The sequence below is a fragment of the Pongo pygmaeus genome, chromosome 11 (genome assembly GCF_028885625.2).
Source record: "Pongo pygmaeus isolate AG05252 chromosome 11, NHGRI_mPonPyg2-v2.0_pri, whole genome shotgun sequence".
NCBI classification, from domain to species: Eukaryota; Metazoa; Chordata; class Mammalia; order Primates; family Hominidae; genus Pongo; species Pongo pygmaeus.
The window spans coordinates 48,373,627-48,393,544 of NC_072384.2; the positions used below are offsets into that span (position 1 = coordinate 48,373,627).

Below are 19,918 nucleotides of genomic sequence, written 5' to 3' on the forward strand. Positions count from 1 at the left end.
ATTGTGACGTAGGTTAGAAGGTAGAAGGCTTTTTTTTTTCTTCTTAACTAAAATAAGGCAGGTTGGTGTGTGTGTAGGGGAATGGCGGATAGTTGGAAGTTGTTGTTCAGGTCCTCTGCTGCTGTGTTCAGTATTTTAGGTGCTGCAGCAGTACCTCAGCTTTGGGTAAGGGTAGGAGCCCGGGGGCTGTTGTGCAGGATCGGGAGGTAACGCTGACTGTTTGTAACTGCAGCAGATTGTCTTGTGATTACATGTTTGTCACTGCTTTTTCTAGTAAGGGTGGGGTGTCAATGAGCTATTGTTTAATAGAAAAACAATTACGTGGCAAACGAGAATTCAAGACAGGTTTCAGAAATGACCTAGTAGCCTAAATAACATGATTCTTTTATTTTTTGAAAGATTTTCTAGCAGCACACGTGTTTGGAAAGCTACTAGAATAATTGAATAATTCAGCACCTGAGGCTGGTGCATGATTCTTTGCAATTTGGCAGGAATGGGAGAGTCGGGAGCAGTAGTTGGCAAGGTGGGGAGTAGCCATATGAGGTTTTATTTCGGGAATCCTCCAGGTCAGTTCTCTGCTGGATGACCAGGACATTCAGTAAAGCCTTTTGGTAAAGGATTGGGGGTGCTGGCTTTAGAAACATTACAGGGTGGGCAATGAACCTTTTTTCCCCCATCATTTTGCATCTCTTGCCAAACTTTAACCTTGCAGTTCTCCATCCCTCATCAAATGCCATCCTCTGGGATCTGCCCATTGCCCTGTTTGCCTGACTCACTGTCATGCTTAGCATCTTTTGGGCACTCAGTCCTGTTTTTGGCCTCTTTACTTGGACATCATTTTAACTGTCACTCTTCGAACACGTTGCAAATCTCCTTAGAAATGTACTGTTTTCTCCCAGCTCTTTGGGTCGCCGAGGTGGGCAGATCACCTGAGGTCGGGAGTTCGAGACCCGCCTGGCCAACATGGAGAATCCCTGTCTCTACTAAAAATACAAAATTAGCCAGGCGTGGTGGCGCATGCCTGTAATCCCAGCTACTCAGTAGGCTGAGGCAGGAGAATCGCTTGAACCCCGGAGGCGGAGGTTGCGGTGAGCCGAGAATCCACCATTGTACTCCAGCCTGGGCAAAAAGAGCAAAACTCCATCTCAAAAAAAAAAAAAAAAAAAAAGAAAGAAAAAGAAAGAAATGTGCTGTTTTCTGTGCCCTCTTGGGTGAGATCCTACATGAGCCCTTAAGTTACATAATTTGGGAAAAATAATGTATGATGATATACTCTGGCACAGAGTAGACCTCCAATAAATGTATGGGAAGCAAACAGATGCTTAATGCAGGTGCTGGAGATTAAAGCGTGGGCAGTCAGATGTGGTCTTTGCCCTCAGGACGGTCTGAGCGGGGAGGAAGGTAAATGACAGTCCTCACCAATAAATGTATGATGGTAGTCCACGCTGCATACCAAGAAGGGAAAGCACAGGTGCCAAGAGTTATACAACAGGGGGCCCTGAACTTGATTGAGAAGCCAGTGAAGGGTTCCTTGAATATGCAATATAGAGATTAGTATCTGCGAGAAGCAGCAGTTAGCCGGGCATAATAGGGGGCATGAGGTGAGGTGGGGGCTCTGAGAATGGAGGACATAGGCCAGCAGGGAGCACTGGCCTGAGATGGGCTCGAGGGATAGGCGGGGCTCTCCTGTCTTCAGAATTTTGGTCAAGGGTGTTAAGCTGCAGGTCATACCTTCGCATTTTTGAAGATCCATTGGGTGTATTGGAGAGTGGACTGCAGGTCAGAGAAGAGGTCTGGGAGCTGGGGTGGTCTTCCAGGGATGAGATGATGGTATTGAAATGAGAGGGTAGTAGGAAGGGAGAGAAATGGATGAACCTGAGAGATATTTAGGAGGAGAAATTAGCTGGGTGTGGTGAGGGGTTGGCTATGGGAGAGGGAGGTTTCAATGACAACTGTGAGTTTTCTGGCTTGCCGAGTTGGATGGAGGGTGAGACCATTCCCTAAGACTGGGGATGCTGGAGGAGAACCAGGGGTGAGGGAGGAGGGAGTTTAGGGTCCCCGTGGAACATTCAGGGGAACATTATTCAGATAAGAAGTTAAGTCTGAGGGTCTGGAGCTCAGAGGGTCTGCTTGAGTTGGAGTCGTCAATCTTTTGGTAGTAATTGAAGGCATAGGTAGGTGTGAGGGCCCTTTGGACTACAGAGAAAGAAGAGAAGACAGAGAGAGTCTGAGAGGCCCCCAGCAACCCCATCGCCACGTCACCACTGGTTGTGATGGGAGAAGGGAATTGGGGGGATTCCGAAGAGCTCTCCTTTCCTCCCCAGCTAACGTGTATTTAAAGGTGATTTTTCTGGGGGCAAAGTTCTTAAATGTAGAGAACTGACTTTAGTGATGTAAGTTTCAGGCGAGAAGGAGAGTAGTGAGGGGCAGTGAGGAGGCGGGGAGAGGTCCTTTGTCCCATGGAGGGGGCAGAGCTACCTCAAACACTAACTCTGCATCTCATGCTATGTGCCAGTGGATGTTACAGGGACAAAAGACCAGGCCAGGCTTTTTGTTACATTCTGAGGCTGGGCATTTAATCCTCAAGTAGCCCTTGTGACCAAGAATGACAGGCCTGAAAACGTCCCCAAGTGGATCAGTCTCTGGTAAAGCTGCGATCTGAACTGAGTGGGCCTGACTCTAAGGTTCATTCTCTTTCTACTGTCTGCACAGCCTGCTCATCAAGTTAGCAAAGTGATTTGTGGGCAGGGTCAGTTAGATGCGTGTAATAAATATCACGCCAAAAAAAGGGGCACTGGAAGCCCTTCCGTGGTCTCCCCACGTGTCAGTCCTAATTCTTCAGAGCAGAAGATAATGAGGGCATGGCTGGTGTGTGTAAACGTGAGAGCTGGGCTTTTGAGATGTGGACTGAAAAAGCAGAAGTGCCCTTCACTAAAACCAGAATGGCAGGATATTGCCAACTTTCCTTTGAAACTTGACACGCACATTGGTTCTAAACTTATAGAAGGTGGCTACTTAGTTCCCCTCAACATTTCCCGGGTATTGATATTTCTACATTGCAGTCTCAACGAGTTAAAGAGGCCTTGTCAATTGTGTGCAGTCTCCTGGGAAAAAGATTTCTTTCTTTGCATGGTATTTATAATTTAAGAGTTTGGCTGCTATACTTCAGCTGCTGGAGAACAAGGAAGGGGTGTGTGTAGCAAAGTGTGTGTGCATGTGTGTGTGTGTGTGTGCACGCGCGCATGCTTGTGCTTTTTCCTACTTGCTGTTACGTAGAATGAAGTAGCAATACAAAGGAGTAGGAAATCAACTACAGATCAGGTGCAGGCAGATAATGGAGATAACTGAAAAGAGGTAAGTTTGATCCAGTTGGCAGTGATGGGACTGTGCCACAGGACAGGGCATGCCCTGCCTTAAATCATTCAAAATTGGTGAAATACTGCACTGTCTATTACATGCCTAGAGGTTGCTCTCGCCCTCCCCCACACCTCCACCTGTACCAATTTTCAACCCTTTGTAGCTTGATGCATGCTATAGATTGAATGTTTTGTGTCCACCCAAATTCATGTGTTGAAATCTTAACCCCTAAGGTGGTGATAGTACGAGGTGGGGTCTTTGGGAGGTGACTGGGTTCTGAGGATGGACTCTTATGAATGGCATTAGTGTCCTGTGAGTTCTGAGAGAGCTTCCTTCCCTCTGGTCTCCACTATGTAAGACTATAATGAGATGCCATCTGCAAACCCCGAAGAGGGCCCTTACCAGGAGGGCCCAACCATGCTGGCACTCTGATCTTGGACTTCTAGTCTCCAGAACTGTAAGTAATAAATTCTTTATAAGCCACCCAGTCTATGGTACTTTTTTATAGCAGCTCCCGGTAAGACAGGGGCCACTTCAGAATGCAGGCCTGGCAGTTTTCTCCTCTGGGCACTGTTGAACCTTGATTCTTAGAAGAAGGCTTGTGGCTGGTATCACATACACTACACTAAGCTTTAATTCCTTTCTGACATTGCCATGGAGGCAGGATAACTCCGGGCATGTGCATGTGGCTAAGGAGAGCCACTCACTGGCCTGGTTCCGTTCCCCAGGGTGCTAGTTAGGATCCTCGGCTTGCAAGCGACGGGAATTGACACTGCCTGGCTAAAGCAAAAAGAGAATGCGTTAGAAGGATACGAATGATTCGCAGACTCCAAAGCAGAGGCAACAGGCTCCGACAAATGTAGGCTGGGTCTGCTTCAGAGATACAGGCAGCAGAGACAGGCAGGTCTCTTAAGTGGCCACACCTGGAATTAATGCTTTTTCCCTTCTGTATGTGATTATGTTGGAGAAGCAGAGGCCCAGGATAGAAGTGGGAATACTGTGCTTGCTGGTGTGCCTTGGCTGGGGAAGGGCAGGGCACTTTGATAAATTGTCTGATGAAGACTGCACGCAGTTTAAGGGGCTAATTCCTTAAAAGGAAGTTGAGGTGCTATTTTTTAAGAATGGGTGTCGAGTGGCTGAAAAGCAACAAATGTTCACCACAATCTACTAGTGACATCTTGTGGGCCGATATCGATGGCTGGTCTTTATTCGAATCTGGAGGCTCTGTTGGCTCTTTAGCCTCACGGAGATTTGTTCAGCCTGCTTGCTTAAGGAACAGATAGATGGAGTGGGGCAGTTGCCAGAAAATGGAATTTTTTTTAAAGCTCTATTGCTTTGTTGCTCATATGTGCGGGAAAGACTCGAACAATCCTATATATGGAGATAGAGTTAGATAGTTGGATTCAGAGTGAATTACAGCTCCAGCTCATGCTAACCTCCTCCCAATCCATCAGGAAAACTCTTGACAGGAGGATGGGGGGGGGAGGGGTGAAGTCTGGGTGCATGGCTTCCTGTTTCTGCCAGGTCAGTCTTCACACGTGCTGTCTTCTGATACTTTGAATTTTGCACTTGAAAAATAATTTTTTACAGGGATTTAAGTCAGAAAAAGGAGGACCTGAAAATCCAGGTGTCAGAACAAGGAAATGACCTGACAAACTGGTGTATCTGCAGATTTTCTTCTCTTGAATAATTGCCTATAAGATTAAAAAACAGTGGATATAGATTTACCTTATCTGCTGAAGTCATGCAAATAAATGATTTCATCACAGGCTGAGAAAGTGTGGAAAAATCGGCAGTCTCTAACGCAGATTTGTTCATCCAGTTCAAAACCTGTGAGGCCAGCAGGCATGGTTCAGTAACTAGCTAAATCTGTAGCCTCTAGTCTGATTTGGGGCTTTGTGGAACTTTGGGACCGCCACAATTGGAACACAATTTGCTCTTTTAACATTAAATCTTCGAAGATGCTGCCTCCCTTCTCAGATCCATGATTATAATGGACTCTCAGAAATTAGCATTTCATTGGAGCGATCTAATTTACTAGGCCCTCTGCTTGCTTTTGAGAACACAGCCAAACTCTGTAAAAGAAATACCGTCTGTCTACTAAGAGAATGTTGTGGCCTGTTCAGGTGGTCATGAATGTAAGGAGGATGCAGAGTCCCAGGTGACCAGTTTATTAGAAAATCGCTGTAGAAGGGATTAGAGGATGTTTTAAGCTGCTTACAGTGTTTTTAGGAATGAGGGTGAAAGATGCTATTTGCATGCAAAATAATCTCATAAAGGAATGATTTTTTTTTTTAACATCACATTTATATAATGACATCTTGTAGCCAGCTGCTCTCACCCATCTGGCAACTTAAAGATTTCCTTTTAGTTTCTTTGATATAGAAATTACCTACCATTAGGTCTGCCACTGGGCCTGTTTAATTGGTATTGAAAGAAAGCACCTCGTTTGCCAGATCTGCTGTGGTTTCTGGCGGAAGCTGTGAGTAACCAGCAAATCTCTGCTCCGGAGTTACTGAGAGAATGCAATTACCTTTCTGTGTTCTCCTGAGGCTTTAGGAACTCAACTTATGAAAAGGATAACTAGCTTGTTGCTATTTCATGTGTGAAGTTTTAATGAATTACTGGCAGTCTAATGGTTTTCTTTCTTTAAAAAAAAAACCCAAAAACCTATTTTAGAAATTTTAATAGACCTAATGAGAATTTTTGATTAGTGTGTCATTCTCATCTGTTGCCGTTGATGGATTTCTATTTTTTGTAGAAATGTTATTTACGCCCTTTGGGAGTTTTTATTTTATAATTAGAATGCTCTGTAAGCCTTATAGGTATGCTTCAGTGAATGCTCCTATGTAAACACAAATCTTTTTAGTCCTTAAAGGTAATTACATCTGACAATAGTAAATGCCAGGATGCTTATTTAAAGAAGGGGAAGGTTTCCAGTGTGTGTGTGTGTGTGTGTGTGTGTGTGTGTGTGTGTGTAGGGAGGTCTTTCAGATGCTTTACAATATTATGAGCTCTTTTCCTATAGACAGCAGGTATAAGCCTCAGGGGCTAAACTAAGAGAAATCTCCTTTTAATGCAAAGAGGGAGACTCAAAATAGATGCTAATCTTCATTTGGTGGTCTTTTTCTCCTTCTCCCACCATCAGAGTTCAGGGCGTTATCTCTCTAGGGTCTGTTTGCAGCTGTTTTCCTTGTTAGAATCAGTTATTCCATAATCACCATGTGGGGGCTTCTCCAGAGACTCGGTCCACTGCAGTGCAGGGAATATTCTCCATTAACATGGTGAGATTGCCATGGAGACAGATAACCTAGTGTCAGGTCTTGCCTAGTGCTGGGAATTTACAATCCCCAGACGTGTTCGTGAGCTGGACAGTGTAGTTACCAGGACGCTTCTGGAAGTCATTTTCTCGGTCCTTTGAAGGGCAGTGGTGTTGGAAAACCAGCCCTTGGTTCCTCTCTGGGCAGGAGTTGTGCTGCTTTAGTTCCTGCGTGTTGCGGCTTTGTTCTTCTCCGTTGAAATGGCTGCTGTAAAAAATAATCCTGACTGCCTGACCTTTAGAATATAAACTGAAAAGCGCTGGTTGTTTAGATGTAGCTTTGTAGGAGACATGTTAATGCTTTGATTGAGAGAATTGTTCAAGAGAAACCACACAAAGTCTGCTGTAGGTTTCAAATACTGTCTTAATAATAATAAAAATAAACCTGAAAGGGACTTGCATGGCTATACCATGTTTTATTTTTGGAACTGAGCTCCAGCCACAAAATTATTGTGAAGATCTCAGAAACATAAATCACAGAATAAGTAAAAATAATAATTTATCTGCCAAGCCTACAAAGTTGCAAATTTGTCAGGGAGAGGAGGGGATAAAAGGTGGACTTTGAACGATATTGCCTTTTGTGCTTTTTACATATACTATCTTCATTTATCTTTAGAACAACCCTGTGATAAAGGCATTGTTATTTCCTCTCCTTTACAGAAAGCAAACCAAGAGGGTAAGCAGGAGATGGGCTTGTGATTAATGAGACCTGTTAAAAAGTACAATGTGGCTTTAGCGTCCTGCCATAGCACTGGAGATGAGAGAGTCCCTTAACTACTTTCACAGTGCGTTGCAGCAGCATTGGCTAGCTTGTTGGATCTCTGCCATCTGGGACAACCCTTCTACTTAGTGATGCTATAATTCCTTAATGGGAGAAGAAGGCAGCTTTAGGGGAAGTCAGGCCTGTGACTTTGGTTAGAACAGGTCACCTGCTGCTAAGGTTATAGAAGTCTATCCCCGGCCCTTGCCCACTCAGCTGAATCAAAACACACACTGGGCAGCTCCTTAGCTTACCCTAGTCTCATGATACCATTGCCTCTTTGGCCATTTGAAACCAAAGAACACAGGGAATATGTCTCTTCCAGATGTTTTTGTATCTTACCTCTTGGAGTGAGTTGGCCTGTGGATAATATGACCATGTTCTGGTTGGTGTCTGGTCTAGTACAGCTAAGAATTTCATCTTTGTCATGCGTAAGCTAGAAGATTAAATTCATACTGTACTGGATTGCCCTGTTCCCAAATTTCAGAAGCTAGAGCTCAAAAATTAGAGATACAGTCACAATCCAAGAAGAGGAAGGATATTTACCAAAGTGTTAGTGGTGAATTTCTCTGGGGAAGGAACAGAATTAGAAGGGAGGGGTGAAGGAGGACTTTCAAGTTTTAGTTGTATACTCCACATTGCTTGAGTTGTTTATGTTAAGAATGTGTCCTGAATTATTGTGTGATTAGAAAATCTATCTGTCTGTCTACCTATCTATCCATCTATCTATCTATCTATCTATCTATCTATCTATCTATATCTGTCTATCTATCTCTATCTAACATGTTTAAGAAAAAGAACACGGTACTGCTTTTATAGCCCATGGATTTAGCAGACTGTAGAGAATATAGATCCTTTAATTGGATGAAATCCAGTGTGCACACTAAGGTTGTTGATGGATATTTTAAGCCAGGAATTGGAACTGAATGAAATATTGATTTGGTTCAGGTTCTGTTCAAAGGCTACTCTGATATTCTGGTTTTGTTTCAGGTCAATAATTTTAGAAAAAAGGGTTAAGTATAGCAGTCTTGTTGGAAAAGGAAAAAGGGTTGGCTCAATTTTGTATTCAGCAAAGTAATAGTTTATTCTACGTTTTGCTTCAAGTTGCTGCTTCAAACGGAACTGTGATACAAAAGTGAAAGCATTGGGTGTTAATTTTACTTAACACGGAGGCCCCATGTAGTATTTTGTGGTTATTCAGCGAGATAATGGAGTCATAAGCAGCAGAACTAAACTATCACAGTGTTTTGTTTATATTGAGATAAATGTGTACAGTGTTCAGGTGGGTTCCTTGAAGCATGATACATATTGTTAATGAAGCCACAGATGGAGATCTCAGTTACTATATTATTTATTTTTATTTATTTATTTATTTATTGAGACAAAGTCTCACTCTTGGCACCCAGGCTGGAGTGCAATGGCGCGATCTCGGCTCACTGCAACCTTCGCCTCTCGGGTTCAAGCGGCTCTCGTTCCTCAGCCTCCCAAATAGCTGAGACTACAGGTGTGCACCACCACACCCAGCTAATTTTTGTACAAATACTAAATTTTGTATTTTTAGTAGAGATGGTATTTCACCATGTTGGCCAGGCTGGTCTCGAATTCCTGGCCTCAAGTTATCTGCCCGTCTTGGCCTGAGCCACTGTGCCCTGCCTTCTATCATGTATTTTTGAAAAACTCTCTGACTCAAGGCAGTTTTCCTGGGGAATTTTTACAAAATGGATTTTGTGGGCTGGGAACTGGGGTGAGGCTTGGAATACTGCAGACACTCTTACTACTGACTGTAGCAAGATGATTGTGGTGTTGATGGTAAACATTGTGATGGAAACGTATGTTGGGTTTGGTTTTGTTTTCCAGGAAGATATTTGGGAGAACTCAATGGGGCCAGCAGTTTTCTTAGAATCCTTTTTATGCACTTTATGTCTTTGATGTTCTTGTTGGAGATAGCCATTGGCCAGCTTGCAAGCTGTACCTTTTCCATCAATTTGATTGACAAATTTGGCAATTCTTCCTTTGAAGGCCCCAACAAATGCTACTCTGCAAACTGAGAAGTTGTAGGTAGGATCTCTGCAAGATAGTCTAGATTGTCTGCTTTTCTTTCCTAAGACTACCTGATATCACAGTAGATTATTCTATTTGAACTTTCCAGCAGAGCCAATTAATTCTGGTTTCCTGGGGGAGACAGTGGTATTGAAATGTGAGCTTTTGCAGCTCTAGTCTTGGATCCAGGGCTACCCTGTCTTCTGACCTCAGATTCAGAGGTTCTTGAATTCAGAGGATCCGAGCCTTACAGTGTTCTATCAAACAATGCCAGTGTGTTTCTTTATTTGGCTGTTTCTATTAATGAAACAGTGACATAATTAATTCATAATTAGGATGCCTTAGAGGTCTGTTTCCTTTTTAATCAATCACTAGAGAGACTATGACTCTAGTAAAGCCCCAGGATATTCCTCAACTAAAGCAAAATGAATGTAAAGAATTTAGGCATCTCTGCAAGTTGGAGTAGCTTGGAACCGGTTTACTTCAGGGATGCATCTTGAGAGGGGAGGTTTTACATAGTTCTCTTTTTTCTTAGAATAGTTTTGGCCAATTAACTAAGACCTTTCTTGTCAAATAGAAAGAACACAAACTCTAACCACACTACAGCCCTTCATTATGTATTCTGTGTATTTTTCACCAGGACTGATTATTTTTAGTACTCTTCCTGGAGGGTTGCATACTCAATTTCTTTAATCCCCAACTCTGCTTGGCTATGTTTTGCAGGAGAAGCTGTGCCTGAGGATGAGCAGATCAGTGCTAAGGACCAGAAGAACCTGGAGCCTTGTGATAACACCCCCATCATAGACAATATTGCTCCTGTTGTTGCTGGCATCTCTACAGAGGAGAAAGAGAAGTACGATGAGGAGATCTCCAGTCTCTACAGACAACTGGATGACAAGGTCTGTGGCCAGGGATTCATAGTTCTCATTCTGCTACAAAGATGATAGATGGCAGGTCCCAGCTCCCTATGGGGCTGATGTAGGGCTACAGCCCGATCTTTGTTTCTGGTTTCCTAATACCTACCCTAGCACTTTGATGTTGCAGATTCAGGGAGCTTGATTCATGTGGAATGGAAATGTTATAGGGAACTTGACTGAAAAAGCAGTGTGTTGGCCTAGATAGACAGGCAGGTACTATTTAGAGTCTTGCTAGATAGACAGGCAGGTACTATTTAGAGTCTTGCCTTCTAGAAATTGGACTGGGCTGATTACTACATGAAAGGTGGGGTGTGTGAGTGTCTGTGATCTTTAAGTCTCCCTTTCTTCTCTGGGCCTATCCTTCACCTCTTGGAAACTCCAGCAGTAGCCTCAGCTAGGGGCAAGGGTTGTGACTCCCAGAATTCAAGCATGTACTTTAATCATATAACCATAAGGCCCTGGGATGAGAAATCCATAGCAGTGTGGTCTGATGGCTTCACCTAATTGGTGAAGCTCTTTTCATGGGTATATTCTTGAATGAAGTAGTTTGAACATGCTAATTGGGGATGTCCAATTTTATGACAAGCTTTTGGGACTCAAATAGTCATGTAAATGCACAAGTTGGCATAGAGGAAAAGAGGCCTTGGAGAACACTGGGAGAATCAATTAAAGGTTGGGTTAGGAATCCCAGAGGCATGAGAATTGAATTGATGTTTTATATGATCTTGGCATGTTGCCCTTGGAATATTCTAAATCCTTTCAGTTCATTTCATCAGGGTTGCTGATATTTTTAGCCTGATTTAATCTTTTCTATTGTGGTTCAGCTCAGAGTGCTTAGGGACACCTCCGGCTTGTATGAAACAGCTTTGTTATGTTAACCTTGCCATTAATCTTACAGGCCTCTCTCTTTGAGGTAAAGCTCAGAGTCTGGTATAACCTTTGCAAGCTGAATGTGACTGGTTGCCTTAAGGAAGCTAGTTCTGCTTGTTTGTGATTCCAAGAGCTTGCACTATAACCACAGCTTTATTCTGGGGTCATCCTACTCCTCTGAAAACACATTTAATAAAATATTCATACCCACGAGATGGGTTACTTGCCCTTTAGGCTCCACACATACCGTTATCTTCCATTTCTATCTATGTATTTTATGCAAAACCTCAAACAAAGAGAAAAAAGAGATCAATAGTAAGTTAACAGTATATGCAATTTCTTGATTTCTCCAAGGAATTGCTATTGTTTAAACAGTAAAGAAGATTAGACCGTATGCATTTTTTTTTCTCATTTTAGAACTGATGGGCTCATTTTTATTAATTGCAGAGAATCCTGGGTGAGAGGGTGAGAAGCTGTTTCTGTGCTCAGTTCTCTATGAATAGACGCCTGAATAGCGGAATCGGGATCATTTACCTTGGCAGCATAAGGAACTTTCATTGATCCAAGAGAGAGACTTTAGGGTCTCAAATCAGACATACGAAATGTAGTGATTAGGACAGAGAGATGAAAATGCCATGTCCAAAGCATTCAGTTGGTAGCTGAAGAGCTGGCTTGAGAGTCTCCGTCTCCTGACGGTCAGCCTAGGCCATTTTGTTATGTCATTTTCCTACAGCATGTGCTTTGAAGATTCTGTAAGGCCCACTGTTCGAGGCTAGTATTTGTGGTCCATCACATGATGATGCTGAGAGATGTGGGAGAGGACTGAGCCTAGAAGCCTCAGCCTTAGGGGGCACCAGAGCTAATGGTTTGCCCTCAGTGACCCTTCCCATAGACTGCCTGATTATGTTTTACCAACTGTCATTCTTAGGGGTCCTCCTCTGAAATGTTCTAGGAGGCACTTCCATGTTTCTGTTGATGTAGGTGGTTTGACGCTTGAAGAATACATGAGGTGGGATATGGCACCTTCTTAGTCTACTGAAAGGTAAAACAGGAGGTATTTAGGTTTGGGTGAGGCACTAGCCCAGGGTGGTTATGTGACTTACCCAAGTGTATAACACACATAGGTAGCAGAGCTAGGATGAAATTACATATCTTCTGACTCCCACCCCAGTGCTCATCTCATTTCGCCCTCAGCCCTTTAAATGAGGACCTGGTCAACCTCAGTGAATCTATTTAGGGTGTGGAGGGAGAAAGACCACACTGTTACCTCCCAGCTGCCCCTTCTGTTCCTCTGTGCTGCCCCGCCAGGGCTCCAAGCACAGGTACTCTCCCGAGGCCATGCTGTGTGATGGGCAAGCATGCGCTGTGGAGTTAGACCTGTGACAATGACACTGAGACCCGGGCAGACCTGTGACAATAATGCTGAGTCCTGGGCTGGCGCCTGGCCCCGCTGAAGGTGCTTTTTCTCATCTGTATCATGGGGCTCATATCTGTTACTTCAAAAGGTTGTGGTGAGGATTAAAAGTTTCTAATACATTGCAGGTGCCCAGTAAATATTAGTTTCCTTCTTTCTCTTGGGCTGGGCTGGGCTCTGCTTACTTCCGTGTGTGGTGTGGAAGGGGTGGTGCCAAGGGGGCCACCAGCAGAGACACAATGTGAACAAGTTGGCACTGGCACTCCTTGTCTCTTAGTCTCTGTCCCCCTACAGTACTGCTCTGCTCTTGGAGATCCTGACATGAACCAAGCTTAAGTAGAAATGAAAGTTGATGATTTTTATGCAGATTACCATTGCAATAAAAACATTTTTATAATTAAAGGTCACCAGTGACCTGTTGACAACTGAGGTTGACCAGTTTCTCATTTATAAGGGTGTGCATGTTATTTTGTTTTATTTATTTATTTATTTATTTATTTATTTTTTGAGATGGAGTCTCGCTCTGTCACTTAGGCTGGAGTCCAGTGGCACGACCTCAGTGCACTGCAACCTCCGCCTCCCGGGTTCAAGCAATTCTCCTGCCTCAGCCTCCTGAGTAGCTGGGACTACAGGTGCACACCACCACGCCCGGCTAATTTTTGTATTTTTAGTAGAGATGGGGCTTCACCATGTTGGCCAGGATGGTCTTGATTTCCTGACCTCGTGATCCGCCCGCCTTGGCCTCCCAAAGTGCTGGGATTTCAGGCCTGAGCCACCACGCCCGGCCGCATATTATTTTTTTTAAGTTTTGAGATGGGGTCTTGTTCTGTTGTGCAGACTAGAGTGCAGTGGTGAAATCACAACTCACTGCAGCTTTAACCTTCCGGGCTCAAGCCATCCATCTGCCTCAGCCTCCTGAGTAGCTGGTACTACAGGCACATACCACCACACTCAGCTAATTTTTTTTTTTTTGTATGTTTTGTAGAGACGGAGATTTGCCATGTTGCTCAGGCTGGTCTCGGACTCCTGGGCTCAAGTGATCAAGCTGCCTTGGCCTCCCAAAGTGCTGGGATTATAGGCGTGAGCCACTGTACCTGGCCTTATGTTATTTCATGTATAAGAAAATTCAAGTATAAAATACTCTCTGAAAAGTGCTTTAAAATCTGTTATCCATGGACGAGGTCTTTAGAACTGGCATCAGAGTGAGCGTGCTTATGCATGTTCTAAGAGATGCAGTTGAATGTGTAGATATAAGTGCACCTTATTATTCTGGAGGTTTTGAAAGACTTTAAAAAAAATCACAGTAGATCTCATTAATTCCTTAGATAAGTTGCCTTAATAAAGGGTAAATATAGTTTGGGAAATGTCTCTGATACAAGTGATCCATGTCTTCTGTAATATCATCCTTGTTCTTCATCCTTCCCAGGTGGGGCCAGGGACCCTTGGTTTTTCACTGTACCTTAAAAATCACTGCATCCCAGCTTGTCATCTGCTGGGAGGAAGCCTGCATCTTCAGGCTTTGAAATGAGCACAGCGTAAGGACAGAGTTCACTCCATTTCTCTCCTCTCATGGTTTATATCACTTGTAGTGCTTGTCCATTTGTCCCAGGAGAAGAGATGGTGGCTCTCCGATGGTAAACTCTTTGAATCCTTTATGCTAAGTTGTTTAATATTTAAGTGCTCAGGAACATAAACACAAAATCGTTCCTGGTAACTGACGTGCTAAGTTTATAAAGTAGAAGAGAAAATATGTCTACAAAATGGTCTTCTAGTTGTAGAAGTGCCAGTTTTTGGAGGTTTCATTCTGGTATAATTTCCCTAATTCACCTGCCAGAAATATGATTTGTGCAGGAAAATAGAACCATTAAAGAAACATTGGTGTAAAGAGTTCAGTAGAAACAGGATCTCTTTAAGCAGAAAAGCAAAGCCAAATGATATTCTACATAAAGGACAAGGAGATTCAGATCCTGTATGGCTGATTTTAGAATTTTCTTTCTCCATGGAAAGCATTAGTTTGTGACATTAAATTAACCTGATTCAAATGTATGCATAGATACCACCAAACAAGCTGGGGAATATCCCATGGAACATTGAGGTTCTGTGACCCAGGCCCTTAAGTTTGGGTTGGATTTCACCCCTGGAAAAGGCAAAAGGCACAGTACAGGGTGTGTTTTTCTGGGCTGCTGATGAAAACACCTAGGCAGGACCTGGCATGAAGAAGTGCCCAAGGATGCTCAATTGAATCTGACTCTGTTTGGTGTTTAGACCCTAGAAGCCAGGTTGTCATCTTCACAGGCTATGTTTCAAATTTTATTTGAAGTCGTGAAAATAATGCAGTGAAGACTGTGTTTTTTATGTAGTTAGGCGTCATCTGCCTGCTGCTTCGCCTGCACTGGGGGTGGACCAAGTCTAAGGGGAGGTGGGGAGAGGTGGGCAGCGAATACCCTTGCTTTTGTGGCAGCAACACCTAGTGGCAGAAAAAGAGTGAGAAGAGAAAATTTGCCTTTCCCACTTCAGTAACAGCCCAGAAAGTAAGCATGAATGCTTCTGCCCCTCAGCTGCCCTGAGGTTTTTTTTTAAAACTGTTAAGAAAATTAACTTCCAATCGAGAGGGAGGTCTTCCAATGCCAAATCTCCAGTTCATGTTTCTCTGGTCTGAGAGGTTTGAAGTGGAAACGTTGGCTCTCCCTGCCGATCCGGTGGCAGCACTCCTGCTTACTGATGTGTTTGACAAGATTTGGGACAATAACATATGACAGTGCAGCTAGGTAGAAATTCACTCTTTTATTTTTTGAATTAGGAATTTCACTGTTAGCATCTTTGAATTGGGAGGGATATCTCTAACGTCCCTTTGAGTTCCCAAACTGTAGATCTCTGATTTCTCAATGAGCAGGAATTGGGTTGAATGTGCAGGATATTATATTTCCAGAGTAGTCAGCTGTTTCATCTGCTGAGAAAGGTGGGTGAAGAGATATTTTAACTGAATGAGATCTCGGAACCTGTCTGTTTTCTGTGCAGCAACACCACACTATTCCTTCCTTCTTATTAGCAAGCTTATGATAGCTGCCTGTCACTGGGAGACTGGGATATCAAAAATGATATAACTAACCCAAAAAACAAACATGATGTTTCGTTTCAGGATGATGAAATTAACCAGCAGAGCCAGCTGGCTGAAAAGCTGAAGCAACAGATGTTGGATCAGGATGAGGTAAAGAATGCAATATATTTTTTTTTTCCACAAAGTTCTTCTATTACTCTTTGTTGTTGATGTTTGTTCCAGGAATTTAATTGGCAAAGAAGCTTTTCATAATCACAGAATAATGTGGAAATTTCTTGGTAGATGTCCCTTCACTGCCTCTTACAAGTTGATTATCACTGAATTTAGAAAATAAATGTCTGACTTTCAAAAACCCCTGATGTTTTGAGATTGAGTAGCCAGTGGCTATACTTCGTTCTGGAAGGGCAGAGACCTTTGGTTGGGTGATCAAGCAAGGATGATCCTTTTTTATTTTTATTTTTTTGAGACAGGGTCTCTCTGTTGTCCAGGCTGGAATGCAGTGGTGCAACCGTGGCTCACTGCAGCCTCCAGGGCTCAAGTGATCTTCTCACCTAAGACTCTCAGGTAGCTAAGACTACAAGAATGTGCCACCATACCTAGCTAATTTTTTAATATTTTGAGACAGAGTTTCTCTATGTTGCTCAGGGTGATCTTGAACTCCTGGCCTCTAGCATGCCTCCTGCCTTGGCTCCCAAAGCACTGGGATTACAGGTGTGAGCCACCGCACCTGGCCTTGGGCAAGGATGATTCTGCCTCCTAATACCCAGCAATACTGTGACCTGTTGTTTGAGTCCTACTTCAGTTTTGCAATCAGCTTGCTCAGATCTTTGATATACACCATGTTCTCCTGCTGTCCTGTAGGGATACACAAACAAAAACAAAACTAGAAGGTAGAGGAGGGGAAGGCAAAGAGAACAGGGCCCGAGTACTGCGTCAGCATGTATTTGATACACTAAAAAGGAGGCAAATTGTTTTCAGTCTCTCCCCAAAGGCATTCAGTTCTTCAGCAAGTGTTTTTATTACATTGTGTGTTGCCAAGTATTTTACAAACAAGAACCTAAGCAAAGGATAGCCAGCCAACTTATCAAACATGCACAATTAATAATTCCCTTGCTGAGGACCGTTTAAGTGTTGTTCTCTTTTGTGCTTTAAGTTGCTTTCTGCTTCGTTGCCAAATGCTATGGATTGGATCCCACTGTGCAATGACAGCAGGTGCCTGGGTTCCTGTCCTCAGTCCCAGGCCTGTCTAGGCATAAAGGACTCTGTAACCATTTCCTTCCTCTTGGTTCCCTTTCATCTCTTTAGGACAATGATTACCTCCCCTGCCCAAACACTTCCCTTGGTAGGGAGATAATCTACACTTTTGTAATCAGGTGAACCATGTTTCGTTGATCTCTCTCTCTTAGCTATAGTCGAGGCCTTCCATTTGCTTGAGTTTCCTGCCCTCTACCTCCCATTCTACTCCAGTTTCCCCCACATTGGCACAGCCTGCCTGGGATAAACTTTCCTTCTTGTTACTGTTTAAACTCCTTAACATTTTTCTTTTTCTATACTATCAAGGCAGTATCTGTTCAATATAGGAAAATCAATGTAGGAACAAAGATAATGAGAGCGTCGGCAAGCCCAGACATTCGCTTTTAACTAAAGATACTGTTTGGGGTACATCCTTCTATATCTTCATGATGGATGTTAAAAAAAGGTGACTGACCACTGTTGTATACTGTTTTAGTTGATTGTGAAATCAACCAGTTTACAATGTGAAATCCTGATAACATTTAAAAACTATGTAAGTGTTATTCCTTGTCATTTCCTTGGAAACGACTCTCAGATCCTTTGCTTATTTATTTATTTATTTATTTATTTATTTATTTATCATTTAGACGAAGTCTTGCTCTGCTGCCCAGGCTGGAGTGCAGTGGTATGATCTCAGCTCACTACAACCTCTGCTTCCCAGGTTCAAGCTATTCTCCTGCCTCAGCTTCCCAAGTAGCTGGGATTATAGGTGTGCACCACCACACCCAGCTATTTTTTTTTTTTTTTTTGGTATTTTTAGTAGAGATGGGGTTTTGCCATATTGGCCAGGCTGTTCTTGAACTCCTGACCTCAGCTGATCCACCTGCCTCAGCCTCTCAAAGTGCTGAGATTACAGGCATGAGCCACTGCGCCTGGCCCCATCCTTTGCTTAAAATATGGAATAATTATAAAATACAGTGATTTTTGATGTGTAATTCATTCTTTGAGTTAAGGGTATACAGCTTTAAACTAACAACAACAACAACAACAAAAAACATACAAAACAAAACACATGCACACAAAACAGATTTTTGCAATAAGAATATACCTGTCTTTTTCTTTTATTTTTTTATCGTCTGGACCATACAGTGGGGTTTCCCATCATCCTGAACTTTTCCAACTTGTTTTCTTATATCTGGTTTTTAAATTACTTACTTTTGGATACAGCATAGAACATAAACATTTGAACATTAGATTCACAAGTTCCATGCCATCTCATTTCCCCAGCTTTTAGCTTCCACAAGAAGAGACTATGAGAAGATACAGGAGGAGCTGACACGTCTCCAGATTGAAAATGAGGCAGCCAAGGATGAGGTGAAAGAAGTTCTCCAGGCCCTGGAGGAGCTGGCTGTCAATTACGACCAGAAATCACAGGAAGTGGAGGATAAGACCCGGGCCAATGAGCAGCTGACAGACGAGCTGGCCCAGAAAACGGTTGGAGCATTTGTGTCTAGGGGGTGGGACTTCCTTGGCTGCTGTTCCTGTACTCATGTTGATATTCATTGACAGACATGGTATAAGGAGGCAGTGGCTGAATAGTTATTCAGTGTTAGATGCATTCTCTGAGGTCCCTCCAACAATTGAAATACTTCGTGCAAGTGACTTTTGTTCACTCATCCTGGAACTGCATATCATGACTGTTTTATATCCAGAGAATTGATAACATTAGTGGGGATGCTTTGTGGGAATAGTCAAAAGAGTGCAGACTTTGGAGCCAGAAAAGTCTTAGTTACAAGTCTGACTTCATAACTCTTAGACCTTAGCTGAGACAGTTAAGCTTTGTGAGTATTCATTCCCTTATCTGTAAAAATGGTGATGATCACATGCTGCTTTCATGGTGTGAGGATTAGTGACAGTTTATGTAAAGCACTTAGCACAGATCTGTACATATGCTACGATATCAATACATACATCTCAAAGCATTGCTACTGGCAAGAGCAGGGTCCCATAGAAGGTATGGACTTCACTCTTCTTGCTTATACCCTCCTGAATGAATTCCATTCCCTCCCGTCAGCTTCTTGTCCTAGCTGTTACCTTCAGGAGCCTGGAACTAAGCTGCCCTTGTTTGTTTGTTTGCTGTTCTAAGCCAGTGCTTCAGCCTGCACATTCCCTTATTTCCAGATTCTCCGAATGAAAGACGCCATAGGTTCTGCCGTGAGCTAGAGGTAGCAGGAGCAGTGAATGTTTAGCATGGCGGGGTGGGATGTGTCCTTTTCTACTTGGAAAATGGGTGGTGGAGAAGCTGACTGGCTCTAACCTGCTATCCTTAGCACCTCTGCCCAATGGCCTGGTGTCCTGGGCTTGTGCGCAGCCTGCTTTGTGGAAAGCATCCAGTTTAAAAAGAAGTAGCAGATGGCGCAGGAGAGTGCTGATCTGCCGACTGTGAGGCTGACAGGAAATGCTCCTCGCGGCATACATTCAGCTCCATGGAGGAAGACTTTTCTAGCAGCTTCCCAAGATGGGGACTACTGCCTCTGAGGATTTTAAAAACAAGATGACATAAGCAGTTGGCAATGCCAAACAAAATAAAACAAACTCATTCAGAAGTCACTTAGGAAAGGGGGCGACTTAGATTTTCTCTGCTTAGTGTTTTCTATGAGATTCTTTTAATTAGTCCTTCATGTTACTTGCTTCTTAAAACAATGAAAGATTTTTCATAATACGTTTTTAATTTGCCATGAAACCAAAGTATTACTAGATTGGTTTAGAAGACTATTATTAGACAGATTGTTTAAAAATGCTCTAGCTGCATATGGGAGAATTGTATAAATAGAGAACTGTTTTACTGATGTTGAACGTTAGTTAAGAATACATACCTTTTGGCAAGATACATGAAGGATGAAAAAGAGATGGTTTATTAAAGTTTGACAAGAAAATAGAGCTTCTGCTA

The 19,918-nt window shown here is 43.0% G+C and overlaps 1 protein-coding gene across 1 annotated transcript in view; it reads left to right on the forward strand.

Annotated features, from left to right (window-relative positions):
- The window catches only part of KIF5C (kinesin family member 5C), a 151,539-nt gene that overhangs the window by 87,884 nt on the left and 43,737 nt on the right, over positions 1-19,918 (forward strand). The window contains exons 12-14 of the mRNA XM_054478001.2: positions 10,200-10,375; positions 15,817-15,885; positions 18,256-18,462. Coding sequence (XP_054333976.1) covers positions 10,200-10,375; positions 15,817-15,885; positions 18,256-18,462 — 452 coding nt within the window. The remainder of the gene's footprint in view (positions 1-10,199; positions 10,376-15,816; positions 15,886-18,255; positions 18,463-19,918) is intronic.